The following is a 16301-nucleotide window of genomic DNA, read 5'->3' as shown; positions in this document are numbered from 1 at the left end:
TCAACTTAATAAGTCTTTTTTATGGAACTAGATTATAATTGTGTTATTTTATCAGATTTAACCTTTGGGTAACTTACGAATACATAATGATATTACTCAACTATAACGAATTAAGTATGTACAGTACTTTTTACCCGACTGTGAAGGAAGGGTTATGTTTTTCGCCCGTATCTTGATTTGTTTTTATAATATAGAAGTAGCAGAATATGCAATCCCCCTGATGTTTAGTGGCTACTGCCGCCCATGGACATCTGTAATCAACCCCAGATAGGATTAGATATCCTATATCCTATCCTACCCGAAATCGGCTACAGATGCGCCGCTACCTCTGAGGACTGAACTGGAACGCCTCCGAAAATTATGTCTCCCTTATCAAAACACTGCTTTTATTAGGGAGAAATGAGTGTGACGGTGGTGCCGCCGGAGTCGTACCACAAAGAGTTCTACCACCTTAGCTATTAATAATAATTCGCCAAGTACGAGTCGAACTCGCACATGGAGGCTTCCGTACCATCAAATGTACGGAACGGATGTATTATTAACTTATTTTATAAAATAACCTTATTAAAATATGTTTTCTTGTTCTTATTTGTATTTATTGTAATAGCAGCTTGCAAACGGATTGTAAAAATTTCAACTGTCTTCCTAGTACGTTTAACAGTGAGATTGAAAACTGCCGAAAAATACCGGTTTATTGTATGGAGACCCCTTTTAATATTCAACTTTATTCTATTTTTAGTATTTGTTGTTATAGCGGCCACCGTTATCCTCTGTAAAAATGTGTGTGTCTATCTATTACGGTTCTAGAGTCTATCTCTGTCTCTGCCCTGTGACAGACGGACAAACGGACAGACAGAATCTTAGTAATAGGGTTCCGTTTCTATCCTTTGGGTACGGAAAGCTAATAGTATAATACAGATATTATTAATAGTATATTAAGTAATAGGGCTTAATCCTTTAAGTACGGAACCCTAAAAACCAAAACGTACAAACATTATAGAGTTCTTCAAAGAATGGCTTACGTCTGTTTGAATGCAAACCTTGTTTAGACCATTGTGGAGATAGGTCTTGTACGGGTGTGACTTATCCGAGTTACATTCTATTTATGTTTCATTATAAATATGACTTGGAAATCTATCGTGTTTAGTGTCTTTGTGCTTCTCGAGGTGAGTTTAATGTTTGTTATTTTAGTTTAGATTTTATTTAGACTTTTCAAGCTATGAAAGTTAATCACTGAGCATTCCAATCTCAGGGCTGCTGGAAGATTTTATGTTGAAATAATCAGTCCTTTGTACTATATTTCTATAAAGTTTGCTATTAAAAATTGTTTTTTCCGTGTACAAAAACTTATAAATAAAATAAATAAATAAGTAGGCGTTCAAATATATAAGTTTTTAACAACCAAATACTGTAAAGTCTTTAAAAATAAGAAGTGTTACATTTATTTACATACGAGCTTAAATTCTTATTTAAGCTATTTTATAAATAATCAATAAATGTAAATGTAAATTATTATCAAAAATAATTATTGATTGATCAAGTGGACACACACACATAAATAAAACTGTTTAAAAAGTATTTTAATTGAAATAACAAGCGAGCATAGAGTCCATGTAATGGTAAATGACCACTGCCGTTCATGGACATTGGATTGCAATAGGATTAGAATAAACAGGTATTAATTAATTAGTAGATATAGGTACTAATCTAATGCGTCAGGGTATTACCATAGTAAAGTTACTATGGTATTATGTTATATAAGCACAGTTGAAAGTGGTAGAACCCTTTGTGGTTCGACTCCGGCGGTACCACCGCCACACCTATTTGTTTTAACAGCAGTGTTAAGCGCTGCTGTGTTCTTGAAGAGTGTGGTTAGTGGGACATACTTTCCGAGGCGTTCCAGCTTAGTCCTCTTATAGATACAAAAATGGGTATAAATCCAAATTTTGACACCCAATTTAATGGGTATCCAATTTACCAATCAGTATTTTCTCGCATTTTCACCTTACTTACATAATTACTTAAATATTTGTACTTAACTAATACCTACATTTATAGTCTAAATAAAATTATTTATTGACAATATTTTTGTTATTGACGTGACAGAAAATAGTCCTTTTATTTGAAGAACAATTATAATTAGATTTAAATGTGGTAGAACCCTCTGTGTTTCGAACTTTCGACCCCTGTGGCACCACCGCCACAAATATTTCTGCCTAATAACAGCAGTATTAAACGCTGCTGTGTTCTGGTTTGAAGGCAGACAAGGGAGATATACCTACTTTTCTGAGGAATTTCAGCTTAGTCCTCAAGGCTAGCGGCGCATCTGTGGCCGACCTCAGGTAGGAATATCTAATCCTATTTGGGTTTGTATTTCCAAGTGCTGTTTTCCTTTTGATCTTATTTTTATACATATAAGTGTTAATGTAATATATAAATAACTAGATGTCATTGTGTAAGTACACGCTCATGTTTCATCATCAACCCATTACTGTCCCACTGCTGGGCACGGGTCTCCTCTCAGAATGAGAAGGATTAGGCCATAGTCCACCGCGCTGGCCAAGTGCGTATTGGTAGACTTCACATACCTTTAAGATTTTTATCTCTCATGTATGCAGGTTTCCTCACGATGTTTTCCTTCACCGTTTAAGCAAGTGATAATTAATTTCACTCATGTTTACTTAAGCCCTAATCTTAATTGCTCAAATTTTAATTAAACTTTGTGATTACATGATGATCATAGAAAATAGAATGATGAATAGAAAGTTAGAGATATACGTAGTTTTTTTTTATATAGAAGTAGCAGACGAGCATGCAGGCCACTTGATGGTAAGATTACTGCCCATGGACATCTGTAATGAATCTCAGATATGGTTAGATTCCTACCTGAGATCGGCCACAGATGCGCCGCTACCCCTGAGGGCTAAGCTGGAACGCCTCGGAAAAGTATATCTCCCTTACCACACCCTTCAAACCAGAACACAACAGCACTTAACACTGCTGTTGTTGACCAGAAATAGGTATGGCGGTAGTGCCGCCGAGGTCGAACCACAAAGGATTCTACCACCTTAAAGTTTTAGAATCTAGAGTCAACCTATAGGTTGCGCTACCGCGATTTTTTTGCAGGAAAATAATCAAATATTCATAAAAAAACAAGTAGGATTATGTAAATGGAAAACCACAAAACCTTGACGTGCCTTGACCCGTCGATATGCATTGAATCATAATAATATTACAATAAATAAAGATAGAGGCTAATTAAAATACCTACCTCAGATAAAAAGCATAACGTATTTATGTGCGCGGAAGAAAGCAAATTTACAATCATGGGCGCCGGTAGAGGGTGCAAGGGGGTGTAAGGTCTAAGCTGGAACGCCTCCAAATAGTATGCCTCCCTTACCAAACCCTTCAAACCAGAACACAGCAGCGCTTAACACTGCTGTTATTACAGAAATAGGTGTGGCGGTGGTGCCACCGGAGTCGAACCACAAAGGGTTCTACCAACTTAATTCGGGCCACCTAAGTTACTCATCAGGTAGCGACGCATTTATAGGCGACGTCAGGTAGGAATCTTATCATATCTGGGGTTGATTACAGATATCCATGAGCCGCAGTAGCCACTTACCATCAGGTGGACTGCCTGTACGTCTGACCTTATATCATAAAAAACATAGCGATTTTTTTTTTATTTATTCACAATTTGCACTTGGGTGACAGTGCCATGTTATTTCGTAGTCTGCATTTTTTGGTCTGAGACGTAGATAAAGAAAAGTATAATATGTAAATTCTGTCTATAAATTAATTATGACTTCTTTATAGATTTCCATGAGAATTCTCTTAAAACATATATTTACTAAAAGGTAACATTTAAGATCAACGTTGCGGAACGGTCACTATAGTGGTCTGACACGCAATTTTCCGGGTTTGATCCCCGGCCAGACAGATACCTATATGAATTTAGATTGTTGTTTTAGGTTTAAATGTATGGGTAGCCGTCTTTGTGTATCCATGGCACCCACGTCACAAAAAGTCCTAGTGTAAGACAATGAGTGTAGAAATTTACACTTCTTTTAAATATACCTTTGCCTATGCCTTATATTTTTTGAAGGTGGTAGAACCCTTTGTGGTTCGACTCCGGCGGCACCACCGCCACACCTATTTCTATCTAATAACAGCGGTGTTAGGTGCTGCTGTGTTCCGGTTTGTAGGGTGTGGTAAGGGAGACAGACTTTTCCGAGGCGTCCCAGCTTAGTCCTCAGGGGTAGCGGCGCATCTGTGGCCGGCCTCAGGTATGATATCGAATCCTATCTGGGGTTGATTACATATGTCCATGAGCGGCAGTAGCCACTTACCATCAGATGGACTGCATGCTCGTCTGCTACTCTTATATTATAAAAAAAAACATATATAAAATTTAAACTGTAGGTACCTATTAGGTATGTTTTAAATTTTCCACTACACGTAATTTCATAATAACTAATAACTTATACAAAAAAGGCTATGAAAAAAGGGTAGCAATAAATAACAAAGGTATCATGTTTTGTAGTTTTTGCTCTGTCTTAAAAAAGAGCAATTATTGTTCCAAGCCCGAAACTTGACTAATTTACATTGCAAACACTATTACAACCAAAAATAATAAAAAGCAACCAAATGTAATTATAAAGATTTGAAGGTGGTAGAACCCTTTGTGGTTCGACTCCGACGATCATCTGTTTCTGTTATAACAGCAGTGTTAAGCGCTGCTGTGTTCTGGTTTGAAGGGTGTGGTAAGGGAGACTTCTGCGAGGCATTCCAGCAGCGCTGAACACTAACGTTATTAGACAGAAATAGATATGGCGGTGGTGGTGCTGGAATCGGTTCACAAATAGTTTAACTTCATTAAAACAGACACACACATTCATACATCTCCATACACATAGATATACGAGTATATTGTAAATCTATGCATCCATCCTTATAAGTCCACTACTGGACTTATAGGCCTGCCCTAATTGTGCCACTCGAAATGGTCCTAAGCCATCTGAATCCAGCGGTTTCCCGCCGTCCTCTCAGTTCACCAGTCTACCTTTTGTTTTTAATATAATATAGGAGTAGCAGACGAGCATGCAGTCCACCTGATGGTAAGTGGCTACTGCCGCCCATGGACATCTGTAATCAACCCCAGATAGAATTAGATATTCCTATCTGAGGTCGGCCACAGATGCGCCGCTACCCCCGAGGACCAAGCTGGAACGCCTCGGAAAAGTCTGTCTCCCTTACCACACCCTTCAAACCGGAACACAGCAGCGCCTAACACTGCTTTTATTAGGTAGAAATAGGTGTGGCGGTGGTGCCGCTGGAGTCGAACCACAAAGGGTTCTACCACCTTAAAACTAGGGTTCTACCTGGTCGGAGAGGTCCTGAACTCCTTTTTTGATTACTCCTTGTGCTTTTTTTTTATACACGTAAATACATCGACGAATTCACAATGATAATGTCTTAGATACTTATAATCCTTATCCTTACTAATATTATAAATCCGAAAGTAACTCTGTCTGTCTGTCTGTCTGTCTGGTTGTCTCTTCTTCACGCCCAAACCACTGAACCGATTTTAATGAATTTTTTTATAAAGATAGTCTGAGACCCGAGAAAGGATATACAGGATAGTTTTTATCCCGGAAATCCCACGGGAACTAGGGATGGAGATCTAAGATCGATTAATCGGAGAATCGATCTTTTGGACCCAAAACATCGATTATTTTAATCGATATTAGTAAGGATTGAATCGTAAACTATACATTTGATCAAGTGATGATCTTTAGTAAAGTTGAAGGTACGAATTTTCACTTTATGTATGTTAGTATGTTATATTATTTTCTTATAAACGCGGGCGAAGCCGCCGACAAAAACTAGTTGTACATATTCGTAAAGGTTACTTACAAGGCCACGGACCGCAATCATCATTGTTTTTTACACGCTTTTTGCTACCGGAGCTTTTAGAGGTCCATAATACATATAAGTGACCTTAAAACATCGTAATAAATATATTTTCAATGAGTTTCCTAAAACTTAAGTAGTATTTTATGTAATAACAAATGATAACAATACAATGTTTAAAAAACAATTGAACAATATTTAAACTAAAATTAACACAAAAATTTAATAAATAAAATAAATGAGCCAAATCGCTGCTCCGAGAAAGCGCGAAAAACCTTTTATTTTTTTTTTCTTCTCGAGAGGGAAACCTTCAAAAGGTACCCGGTGCCGTGGGAGCGACACGGGGCTATGTGGGATTTAGGATACTAGCAACATTATCTCGCTGATTTTTTTCTTAAAATAAATAGGTACATAATTTCATAACAAAACATTTTCGAATTAGAACTTAAAGTTAAGAGAACTTGGAAGTTTAGGTATGCTACGTAATAATAAGCTACTTTGTCCAAAATATCATGCTTGTATATAATATTGAAAACTCATATTTATGAAATATCACCGTCCCAATTAAAATTAAACCCAATTAAAAGTTAAAATCCATCAAGTTTGAGCTATATACATAATAAAATGATATGAAATATATTTATTTTGTATAGGCCAACGGCGGCACTTACAAATTGTCAGTTACAATATTTTCTCAAACTACTACCGGATCGGAACGCGACCTCTACTGAGAAGATCCGGTAAAAAACTCAGTGGGTTTGTCTTTTTTTAATAATAATTATTCTCTTTTTTCATATGTACTTACATACGCTTGAAAAACATTATTCTCCACAGTTGGATAAAAAATTGGCCAAGTGCAAGTCGAACTCAAGAACGGAGGGTTCCGTACCACCAAAAAACTTTCGAAATTGTGGATTCTTTTATAGCGACCGCTTATTTTCAACTCCCCTATTTTTAGTATTTGGTGTTATGGTGGCCACCCTTCTACGTACTCTGTAAAAAAATCAAATGTCTATTGATTACGGTTCAGGAGATAGAGGCCTATGACAGACGGACAGACGGACAAACGGGCAGACGGACAAGCGGACAGACAGACGGATAGATGGACAGACGGGCAGACGTACAAACGGACAAGCCGACAGACGGACAGCCTTACAGACGGACAGATGGACATATGGACAGGCGAACAGACGGGCAGACGGACAAACGGACAAGCGGACAGACAGACGGACAGATGGACAGACGGACAGACGGACAAACGAACAAGCGGACAGACAGACGGACAGATGGACAGACAGACAAACAGACGGACAGACGGGCAGACAGAAGGACAAACAGCGGAGGCTTAATAATAATAGGGTTCCCTTTTTACCCATCGACTACGGAATCCTAAAAAGTTCTTTATGTATTCATTAGTCACGCGAAGTCTTTATCTAGTTTTTATTCTAGACAGGAACTTTAGAATACCATGAACAAAGTCATTTGTAATGCAAAATTCATCGCATAGTATTGTTATTGCAGCTTGCGGTATTACAATAATGTTTTGTTGCGGGCGAATAACTAAATTAGGTAATTCAACAAGAGCCTAGTGTATTGAAGGCTTCTTATTAGACAATATATATTTTTTATAATATAGGAGTAGCAGACGAGCATGCAGTCCACCTGATGGTAAGTGGCTACTGCCGCCCATGGACATTTATAATCAACCCCAGATAGGATTAGATATTACTACCTGAGGTCGACCACAGAAGCGCCGCTACCCCTGAGGACTAAACTGAAACGCCTCTGAAAAATATGTGTCCCTGTGTTGGCCGCTGCTGTGTTACGGTTAGAAGTGTGTGTGTGATAAGGGAACCATTTGTCCGAGACGTTCCAACACTTCTCAAGGGTAGCAACGCAAAGGTAGCGATTGAGGCCGACCTGAGAATGGGCATGATGACAAATTTTGAAGTTTTCTACTATACTGTAGGTACATGTCTACTGATTCTAAAAATCGTTTATTTCGGCAATAAATTTAGTATTGACGGAAATATTAGCATTTTTAAAACAAATTTTGAATTAAGCGCGAAAACACTCACGGGTGCCATGGCGTCCGCGAGTGACGTCACGCTTCAATATCCCATAGAAAAGTTCAAGCAATACGGTGACACACCAAAAATATGACGTCATATCGCCCCGATAAGCGTTTTACACAAGATGGCCGACTGCATTATTTTAAACTTTTATTTTATTGAATATATAATGAATCCTAAAGTTTTTATTAAAACTGGACTATTTTTGAGAATGCTTTCAACATTATTGTTTTTAAGTACCTAAATTACTTATTCTTCGATTTTTTAATACTGTCATCATGCCCATTGGCGCTCATCTTATCTGGGGTTGATTACAGATGTGTAGCTGTTGCCACTTAAAATCAGGTGAAAGACCACTATGCTTCGACTCCGGCGGCACCACCTCACCTATTTCTATTATAACAGCAGTGTTAAACGCTGCTGTGTTCTGGTTTGAAGGGTGTGGTAAACAAGCCATTCTTGTTCAAGGCATTCCAGCTTAGTTCTGAGGGGTAGCGGCGCATCTGTGGCTGACCTCAGGTAGATCTTATATCTTGGTTGATTACAGATATCCATGGACGGCATTAGCCACCTATCATTAGGAATCCATGTCTGTTTAAATGTTCTATATTAAAAGTATGTATTTGACAAAATCACATAAACAATATTGTCTTAAATAGTCTTTTAATAAAATGTCTGATTTTACGATACGCCTGCAACATACACAAGTATAGTAGAAGGCCAACTACTTTGTAAAGATCGTTTCTTAGTAACGGAGCTTTGGAGGTCGGCATATTAATTAAAATTTTAACTATACATTATAGATATTTGTGATAAAATATGAAAAGAGACAAAAAATCAACGGGTTGTACTCCGGGAGTACTAGCAGAAAAGAACTTCGATATAGTCCGCGTAAAACTGCTAGTCCGCTCTGAATATAGAAATGAATCGCGTCACAATAGCAAATTTTATGACTACACCTGCTCGCACAACTTTAGAGCGGACTGGCTGTTTGGCGGAAACTATACCTAACCTGAATAATAAAATATAACAAATAAAAAATGAAACCGACACCCATTTACATATATTTTCTATGCTGACACCGGATGACATGACTTTTGCAGTTTGCTTTGCCGTCTTTCGAATTTTCGATCAGGCCACGTGTTCTGGTGCGAGTTTAGCATTTTTATCCACCACATAAAGTGGAGAACGCTGCTAAAAAATCTCTTCAAAAATATAATAGTTCTTCATACTAATCATTTTTGTATGAGTACAACTCAAAAACCTATTAAATGTCTGTTAATAATGTTTGATAGCAAGCAAGTTAAGGTGTTTGATAGTAGTTAAGAAACTCGGCTTCTTGATCGAGGGGTCCGAGGTTCTAATCCCAGGCACGCACCTCGGATTTTCCAAAGTTATGTGCGTATTAGAAATTAATTATCACTTGCTAAACGGTGAAGTAAAACATCGTGAGGTAACCTGAGAGATTTAAAAAAAATATATATATCAAAGGTATGTGAAATCTACCAATTGACGCACTTGTCCAGCGCGGTGGACTATGGCCTAATCCTCCTCATTCTGAGAGGAGACCCGTGCCCAGCAGTGGGACAGTAATGGGTTGATGATGAATAATGTCTAGATTTAGATTTTTAAATTTATTTAGTGCCTAAATAAAAAATTAAAGACTTTCATTAATAAATTCCTGAAAATTAACAATTAATGTATATTAATTAATTAATTATAAAAATTGTATTTTCCATAAATTACAATTAAAACAGTCATCGTACATTACTTAAGTATAATTTTGTTATATAAGAACCAAAACATTATATGTACTTAGATAAAGAAAATTGTACAATAATGCAATAACGTAATTAAAAGTATATTTCATGCAATTAAGTTATTTTCCTTATTACATACCAACTGTCGTGTCAATTATCTGTAATTATTTAATGACTAGACCATGTTTTTATGATGAAAGAAACAAATATTTCTACTGCCATATCTGAATACGGAAATATATCACGATCACGTGTTTTGCTACCCCTTTTTAGGGTTCCGTACCCACGGGGTAAAACGGAACTCTATTACTAAGCCTCCACTGTCAGTCCATCTGTCACAAGGCTCTCTATCTCGAACCGTTAGACACTTGAAATTTTCATAGACTGTATATAATGGTGGCCGCTATGACAACAAATACTAAAAATTAAATATATATATATATATATATATATATATATATATATATTTATATATTTATATATTTATATAAATGGGGTTGCTATAAAAGAAACTGCTACATTTGGATGTTTTCGCTTTATCTTTTGAACTGTAATAGGTTGACTGTTCTAATTTTTACAGAACATCCACGTCTATGGCTGCCAAAATAAATACTGATAATCAATAAGTAATAGTTTATGAAAAACTAAAAAAAACACGCTTTTATTGCTAATCGAACTAAAAACTAGAAAATAAATCAATCAATCATAATGAATCGAAATAAAATAAAATTATAATGAAATTTACGTTATTATAATAATAAATCAGAGTAAAAAGAGTGGGGTTACAGATGTCCATGGGTGACTGGACACTTACTGTATTCAAATCATAGATCTTAATTGCAAGAATAACAACTTAATGAATAACTTAAACACAAGTATAACTTGTACACAATGTTATCTATTGTCTATACTAATATTATAAAGAGGAAAACTATGTTTGTCTGTTTGATTGTAATGAATAGGCTCAAAAACTACTGGACCGATTTTAAAAATTCTTTCACCATTCGAAAGCTACATTATCCACGTAACATAGGCTATATTTTATATGAAATATATTTGATAAAAAGATTTTGAGGCGGTACAAAGTTCGCCAGGTCAGCTAGTTATAAATATCCATAACAAACAATTTCATATTGAGTATTTGTGTGTTAAAGTTTTTAACTGTTTAGGGTACCGTACCTAAAGGATAAAAACTGAACCCTATTACCAAGATTCCGCTGTCTGTCCTTATTTCGAAAAACACCGAAATGTGTCAGTATTTCGGTGTTTTTCGAGCAATTAAACCACAATAGGTGAACAGTTCAAATTTTCACAAAACATTTACATACTAGTTATGGGAGCTGGGCGTCAAGGAAAGAATCGATTATTTACGCTAACGAATTAAATTCTTTATTTAAATTTTTCACAAACTTTTTAATAGGGAATAATAAGAAATACATGAGATAGGTAGAGTCACTTTCCGCGATGGAGGTGAACTGTTCCAATGGCGGAAGGCCATCTGCGCATGGGACGCGCCTCGTCAGCGTTGGCCGTTCCGCGAAGGCGCTATGCAGCGTGAGCGCGGTGTAGGGCTGCGCGATGCAGCCTTAACCTGTAGGGCTGCCTCTTACACGTAACTTACTTCTATGGTTGTTATGATAACAAATACTAAAAATTAAAAAACAAATAAAAATTTGTGGTACGGAATCCTCCGTGAGAGTTCGGCTCGCACTTAGGCAATTATTTATTTTTACCCGACTATGTCACGGTACAGATTACAGATCCTTATACTGTGACTATGTGTAACGTAAAGTTCTTCGAGCGTATGTTAGCACGTCAATGTGTAAGTCTCATTCTTTGTGACGCTCTACAGCTCTAGCTTGACGAATTAACTTAAGGTGTCGTTAGATTCGTCTAAATTGTAGGAGTGATATAGACTATATTTTTAAGTCGACTGTTTTGTTTTCATAATAGTAATGTTAATTATTTTTGTCATTTTAGGCATGCAGCACATCAGGCGTTCCGACGGTGACGCTCAACGATGGGCACCACATGCCGGGCTTCGGTTTTGGAACCTGGCTTGGTTTTCAAAACGATGTGAGTTTTGTTTTTACCACGCTTTTATTAGCTTGACCTGTACCTTGAACGGAATCTTTGAACTCAGAAGGTGGTAGAATCCTTTGTGGCTCGACTCCGGCGGCACCACCGCCACACCTATTTCTACCTAATAACAGCAGTAACCTGCTGGGCATAAGTCCCTCGGAGTGACATAATCCCTATTTTTTATTTTATTTTATTATTTATTTCAGACAATATAAACAAAGATACAAAGTATATTTGTATAGTATATATACAGAAGTCCATGTCACACCTTACAGACTAACGTACATGATAATATATAGGTACTTAAAGCTAAATATGTAATTATATTATAGCCTAAATAGTCCACCGCGCTGGCCAAGTGCGAATTGGTAGACTTCACACGCCTTTAAGAACGTTTTTTGAAACTCTTAGGCGTGCAGGTTCCTCAATCACCTTCACCGTTTTAAGCAAGTAATAATTAATTTATAATACGCATATAATTCTGAAAAATCAGAGTTCGTGTCTCGTGCCCCCCGAATTAGAAGCCAATTTCCTAACCATTAGGTTATCAGAGCTTTTGATGTGAAACATCTATAGCCGCACGTAAAACCGATTTCTGGCGTGGCGACGCATGCCGTGGCCACGCTATACGATGGTATATATATACAGTCTATATGCAGTAGTGTGTACGGTGTGGCGACGCGTCGCCATGCGCAATCGAATTCAATAAATAGTCATCGTTATCTGGAAAAAAATCGTAATATTTTATTTTATCATTATGACATATTTAGTTCCTATCACAATATGTTCTTTTCTGCATATTACTTTTACAAAATAATGTCGATGTTTCACATCTGCCAGGCGTCCCGTGACGGCTCATATTTTTTTGCAAATGGGCATATATGTTACTATAATATATTAAAAATTGTTTTCTTTTCCAGTTACAAACTTTGCAGACAGTCAAAGACGACTCAGTTCAAAAGGCGGTTGAAGCAGCTATCGACACGGGCTACAGACATATAGATACTGCTGCCATCTATGATACTGAAGACCAGGTACCAATCAAAAAATTTTATAATCTAGGTCAGAGGTCTGCTCGCGGTCCGCGGGCCCCAAGTGGTCCGCGACTTCCTCCTTGCGGCCCGCGGATCGAATATATCGTTTATATTCGCGCTCAAATTTTTGAGAATATTTGTGTTTCTACTTGTCCTACCATTTGTTTTGTCGTCAAAGTTCTTTCTTGTATGCATTAAGTATTCATAACTTTCAAAAGTATGCAAAAGAACGCAAAATCTAGCGTGAAGTGTTCTTGCGCTTCTGTGGGAGGATGTGGATGCATAAATTGCGTGCATACTTGCATGTGGGACGACCATCTAATTCCTCAGCAGTGGCGATATATTTGTAGCCGACTTCAGGCATATACTCCTGTGCTATAGAATTGTTACGTATGGAATTAATTACAGATGTTCTTTGACAATTTGACTGCATCTGGACTGCATGCTGTCATGACTCGGCTGGATTCTGATTTTTTTCTTACCCTATTCTAAGGAAAGATTTCGGAATTAAATGGACTTCAAAACACAATAAAAATAAAAGAGATCCTCCTGTACTTCTATATAAATAAACTGAAATATGTGTTCCAATTATTTATTGTGTTATAGACACATGGAGATTAAGACATAACAATATTGTTTTCAATAAATTGTAAAAATGTAATTGTAGAGTTACCTACTTCACATTTTCCACAGTAAATATTTGCGTGTTTTCACAGGTGGGTCGTGCTATCAATAACAAAATATCTGAAGGTGTGGTGAAGCGAGAAGATCTTTTCGTTACAACAAAGGTTGGTAAAACATAAAAAAATTACTAAAGTTTATCAAATATGTAATGAAAATCGTTATATGGTTACAGCGCCATCTATTATGGGTTCGAAAATTTAAAATGGCAATAACAAAAAGCGGGATTTTTTTTTCTTTAGCAGATAACGTGATGAAGTGCCGACATTACTTATATTGATTATATATAAAATATTATTTTATTTCAGTTATGGAACGACCACCATGCTCGTTCTGATGTAGTGCCCGCGCTTCGGGAGTCTCTTTCAAAACTTAACTTGGAGTATATTGATTTGTATCTGATACATTGGCCAATGGCACAATTTGTAAGTATTATATCCCAATTATAACAATTTCATTAAATAATCAAACTTAGAATTTAAAAAACAAAAATTAAAAATATAGAACATAGAATTTAAAGAACAAAAAAACTTAGATATTTATCAACAGATGGCAGTGTATGCCAAGAATGTGATTAAGTCTACTACACACTGCGTTTTTCGAATAACGTTTCATTTTGCATTTAACGTTTTTTTAAAGCATTTTCCTTCAAGTAAACGCAGCTTTGTTTTATTATTGATCGTAACAAATACTAATATTTGTCTTGTTAAGCGCAATTATTGATGAATATTACCATTTTTTTGATTTTTTAGAAAAACGGTTCATTTCAAGACATCGACTATTTGGAAACCTGGCAAGGCATGATGGACGCTAAGAATTTAGGCCTCACGAAGTCTATTGGTGTTTCGAACTTCAACCAACAGATGTTAGAGAGGATTATAAAGGAGAGTGGCGTGAAACCGGCTGTTTTACAAATTGAGGTATTCAATACAAATATATACGAATAAATAAATAACATAGAAGTGTCTTTTTGTAGTGTCAGAATAACTAATTGCGTGTAAAGTAAGTTTGACCGACTGACTGACTGTCAGTTTGCTCTGGCTAAATTACGAAATAGCTGGACCTATTTTAATTGGAGTTTCACTGGCACTTAGCTGATATTATGAGGAGTAATTTATTTATGATTTGTGCATCATTACACACATAAATGTATTTCTTTTTGTATTCTTTTCTGTTATATTTGTATAGCGATAATAGTTATGCAGTAATATAAAATATGTATATGTATATGCATGTGATCGATAAAATTTATACATTATGTATACATATTTTTTTATAATTTCGTTTAATTAAACATTGAAACAGAAAATATATTACGCAATACGTATCCATCTTTCAAATTCCTTCTTTAGACAAAGGGACTCACCTGTTTAATTTTTAATCCATTTCCTTTCCAGACGAACCTGAACTTGCAACAGCCGTTACTGCACCAGTACTGCAAGGAGCAGCAGATCGCGATCGTCGGCTACACACCCTTTGGCTCCGTGTTCCGATCTAAGCCCGACTCGCCCCCACCCCGCGCTGACAACCCCACGCTCATCAGTATCGCTGAGAAACATAACAAGACTGTGGCTCAAGTGGTGTTGAGATATTTAGTAAGTAATACTATTTTTTGTAGAAAGCCTGTAGTGACACCTATTAAATATAATCAAACGTATACCTACAATACAAAAATGGATAAACCAAATTTGATATTTTATATAAAACTAGCCGACCCGGCAAACTTTGTACCGCCTCAAAATATATTTATCAAATATATTTCATATAAAATATGGCACTTGTGTTACTCGTGGATAATGTAGCTTTCGAATGGTGAAAGAATTTTTAAATTCGGTCCAGTAGTTTTTGAGCCTATTTATTACAATCAAACAAACAAACAGAATTTTCCTCTTTATAATATTAGTAAAGATATATTTTACGGTGAAGACTAATGTCGTAAGGAAACCTATACTGACCTACTTACCCACACCTACAAAGAGTTCTTAAAAAAATCTCTTAACTGTGTAGTCACATTTGGACTATGACCTAACCTTTTTCACTTGTGCTAGACAGTAAGGAAATAATGGGTTAACGATACGATAATTAAGGAGTTAGATAAAAAGATAGAACAAGAATAACGATTTTATTTTTGCAGATTCTATAGGACTAGGCGGTTTGGGTCATAGCTGAAACCAAATGCTAGAACGCCTTATATACAAAAATACTATCAATAATATCTTTAAATTGTAACACCACATTTATTTTCCAGCATAAATAGGCCACTTTAATATTTAAACGACGCACTAACATAATGTTTTTTTTCTATTTACAGGTCGACATTGGAGTAACACCCATTCCTAAGACAGTGAACAAGTCCAGGGTGGAAGAAAACTTCAATATTTTCGATTTTGAACTCACGGACAGCGAGAAGACGGTGCTGCGTGGCTTTGACAAACAGTACCGTTTTATAGACATCCCCTTCTGGAAGGATTCGCCTTATTATCCCTTTGAAAAGAAGTAGTTTTAAGTATAAGTAAGATTATTAATAAAAGCAATAAAGGACAGTTTAAAACATAATGAAGAATTTTTTTCTTAAAATAACCCTAATAGATTTTTGGATACTATAAATATATATAGAGCGTTATATACTCTTCTGTTTTATAAATTGTCTTTTCTGATATTACTGCAAAAGATAAAACAGAAAAAATTGTTAATTTGAAGTTAGATTTCCTAAACAATGTACTCAATCATAAAAAATATTTAAATAAAGTGTTTAT

The 16301-nt window shown here is 36.2% G+C and overlaps 1 protein-coding gene across 1 annotated transcript; it reads left to right on the top strand.

Annotated features, from left to right (window-relative positions):
- The first annotated feature begins 1006 nt into the window (after positions 1–1006).
- Positions 1007–16101, top strand: LOC140748597 (aldo-keto reductase AKR2E4-like). Its single transcript, XM_073081430.1, has 8 exons — positions 1007–1166; positions 11729–11824; positions 12751–12864; positions 13581–13652; positions 13854–13970; positions 14298–14465; positions 14943–15140; positions 15857–16101. Exons 1-8 carry the CDS (start codon positions 1122–1124, stop codon positions 16043–16045), a joined length of 999 nt encoding a protein of 332 aa, XP_072937531.1. The 5' UTR covers positions 1007–1121; the 3' UTR covers positions 16046–16101.
- The last annotated feature ends 200 nt before the right edge of the window (positions 16102–16301 follow it).

The sequence above is a fragment of the Epargyreus clarus genome, unplaced genomic scaffold (genome assembly GCF_041222505.1).
Source record: "Epargyreus clarus isolate Ecla_fem2 unplaced genomic scaffold, WU_Ecla_fem_2.2 ptg000016l, whole genome shotgun sequence".
Classification (NCBI taxonomy): Eukaryota; Metazoa; Arthropoda; class Insecta; order Lepidoptera; family Hesperiidae; genus Epargyreus; species Epargyreus clarus.
Note: the sequence above shows the minus strand (reverse complement) of the source record. Positions and strands in the feature narration are given on the sequence as shown.

What these genes read in the sequence shown, in the direction of transcription:
- LOC140748597 (XM_073081430.1), top strand. Translation starts at nt 1,122, where the DNA reads ATGACTTGGAAATCTATCGTGTTTAGTGTCTTTGTGCTTCTCGAG. An exon ending in ATCTTTTCGTTACAACAAAG is followed by an intron (nt 13,653 to 13,853) that starts GTTGGTAAAACA and finishes ATTTTATTTCAG; the next exon opens with TTATGGAACGACCACCATGC. An exon ending in CGGCTGTTTTACAAATTGAG is followed by an intron (nt 14,466 to 14,942) that starts GTATTCAATACA and finishes TTTCCTTTCCAG; the next exon opens with ACGAACCTGAACTTGCAACA.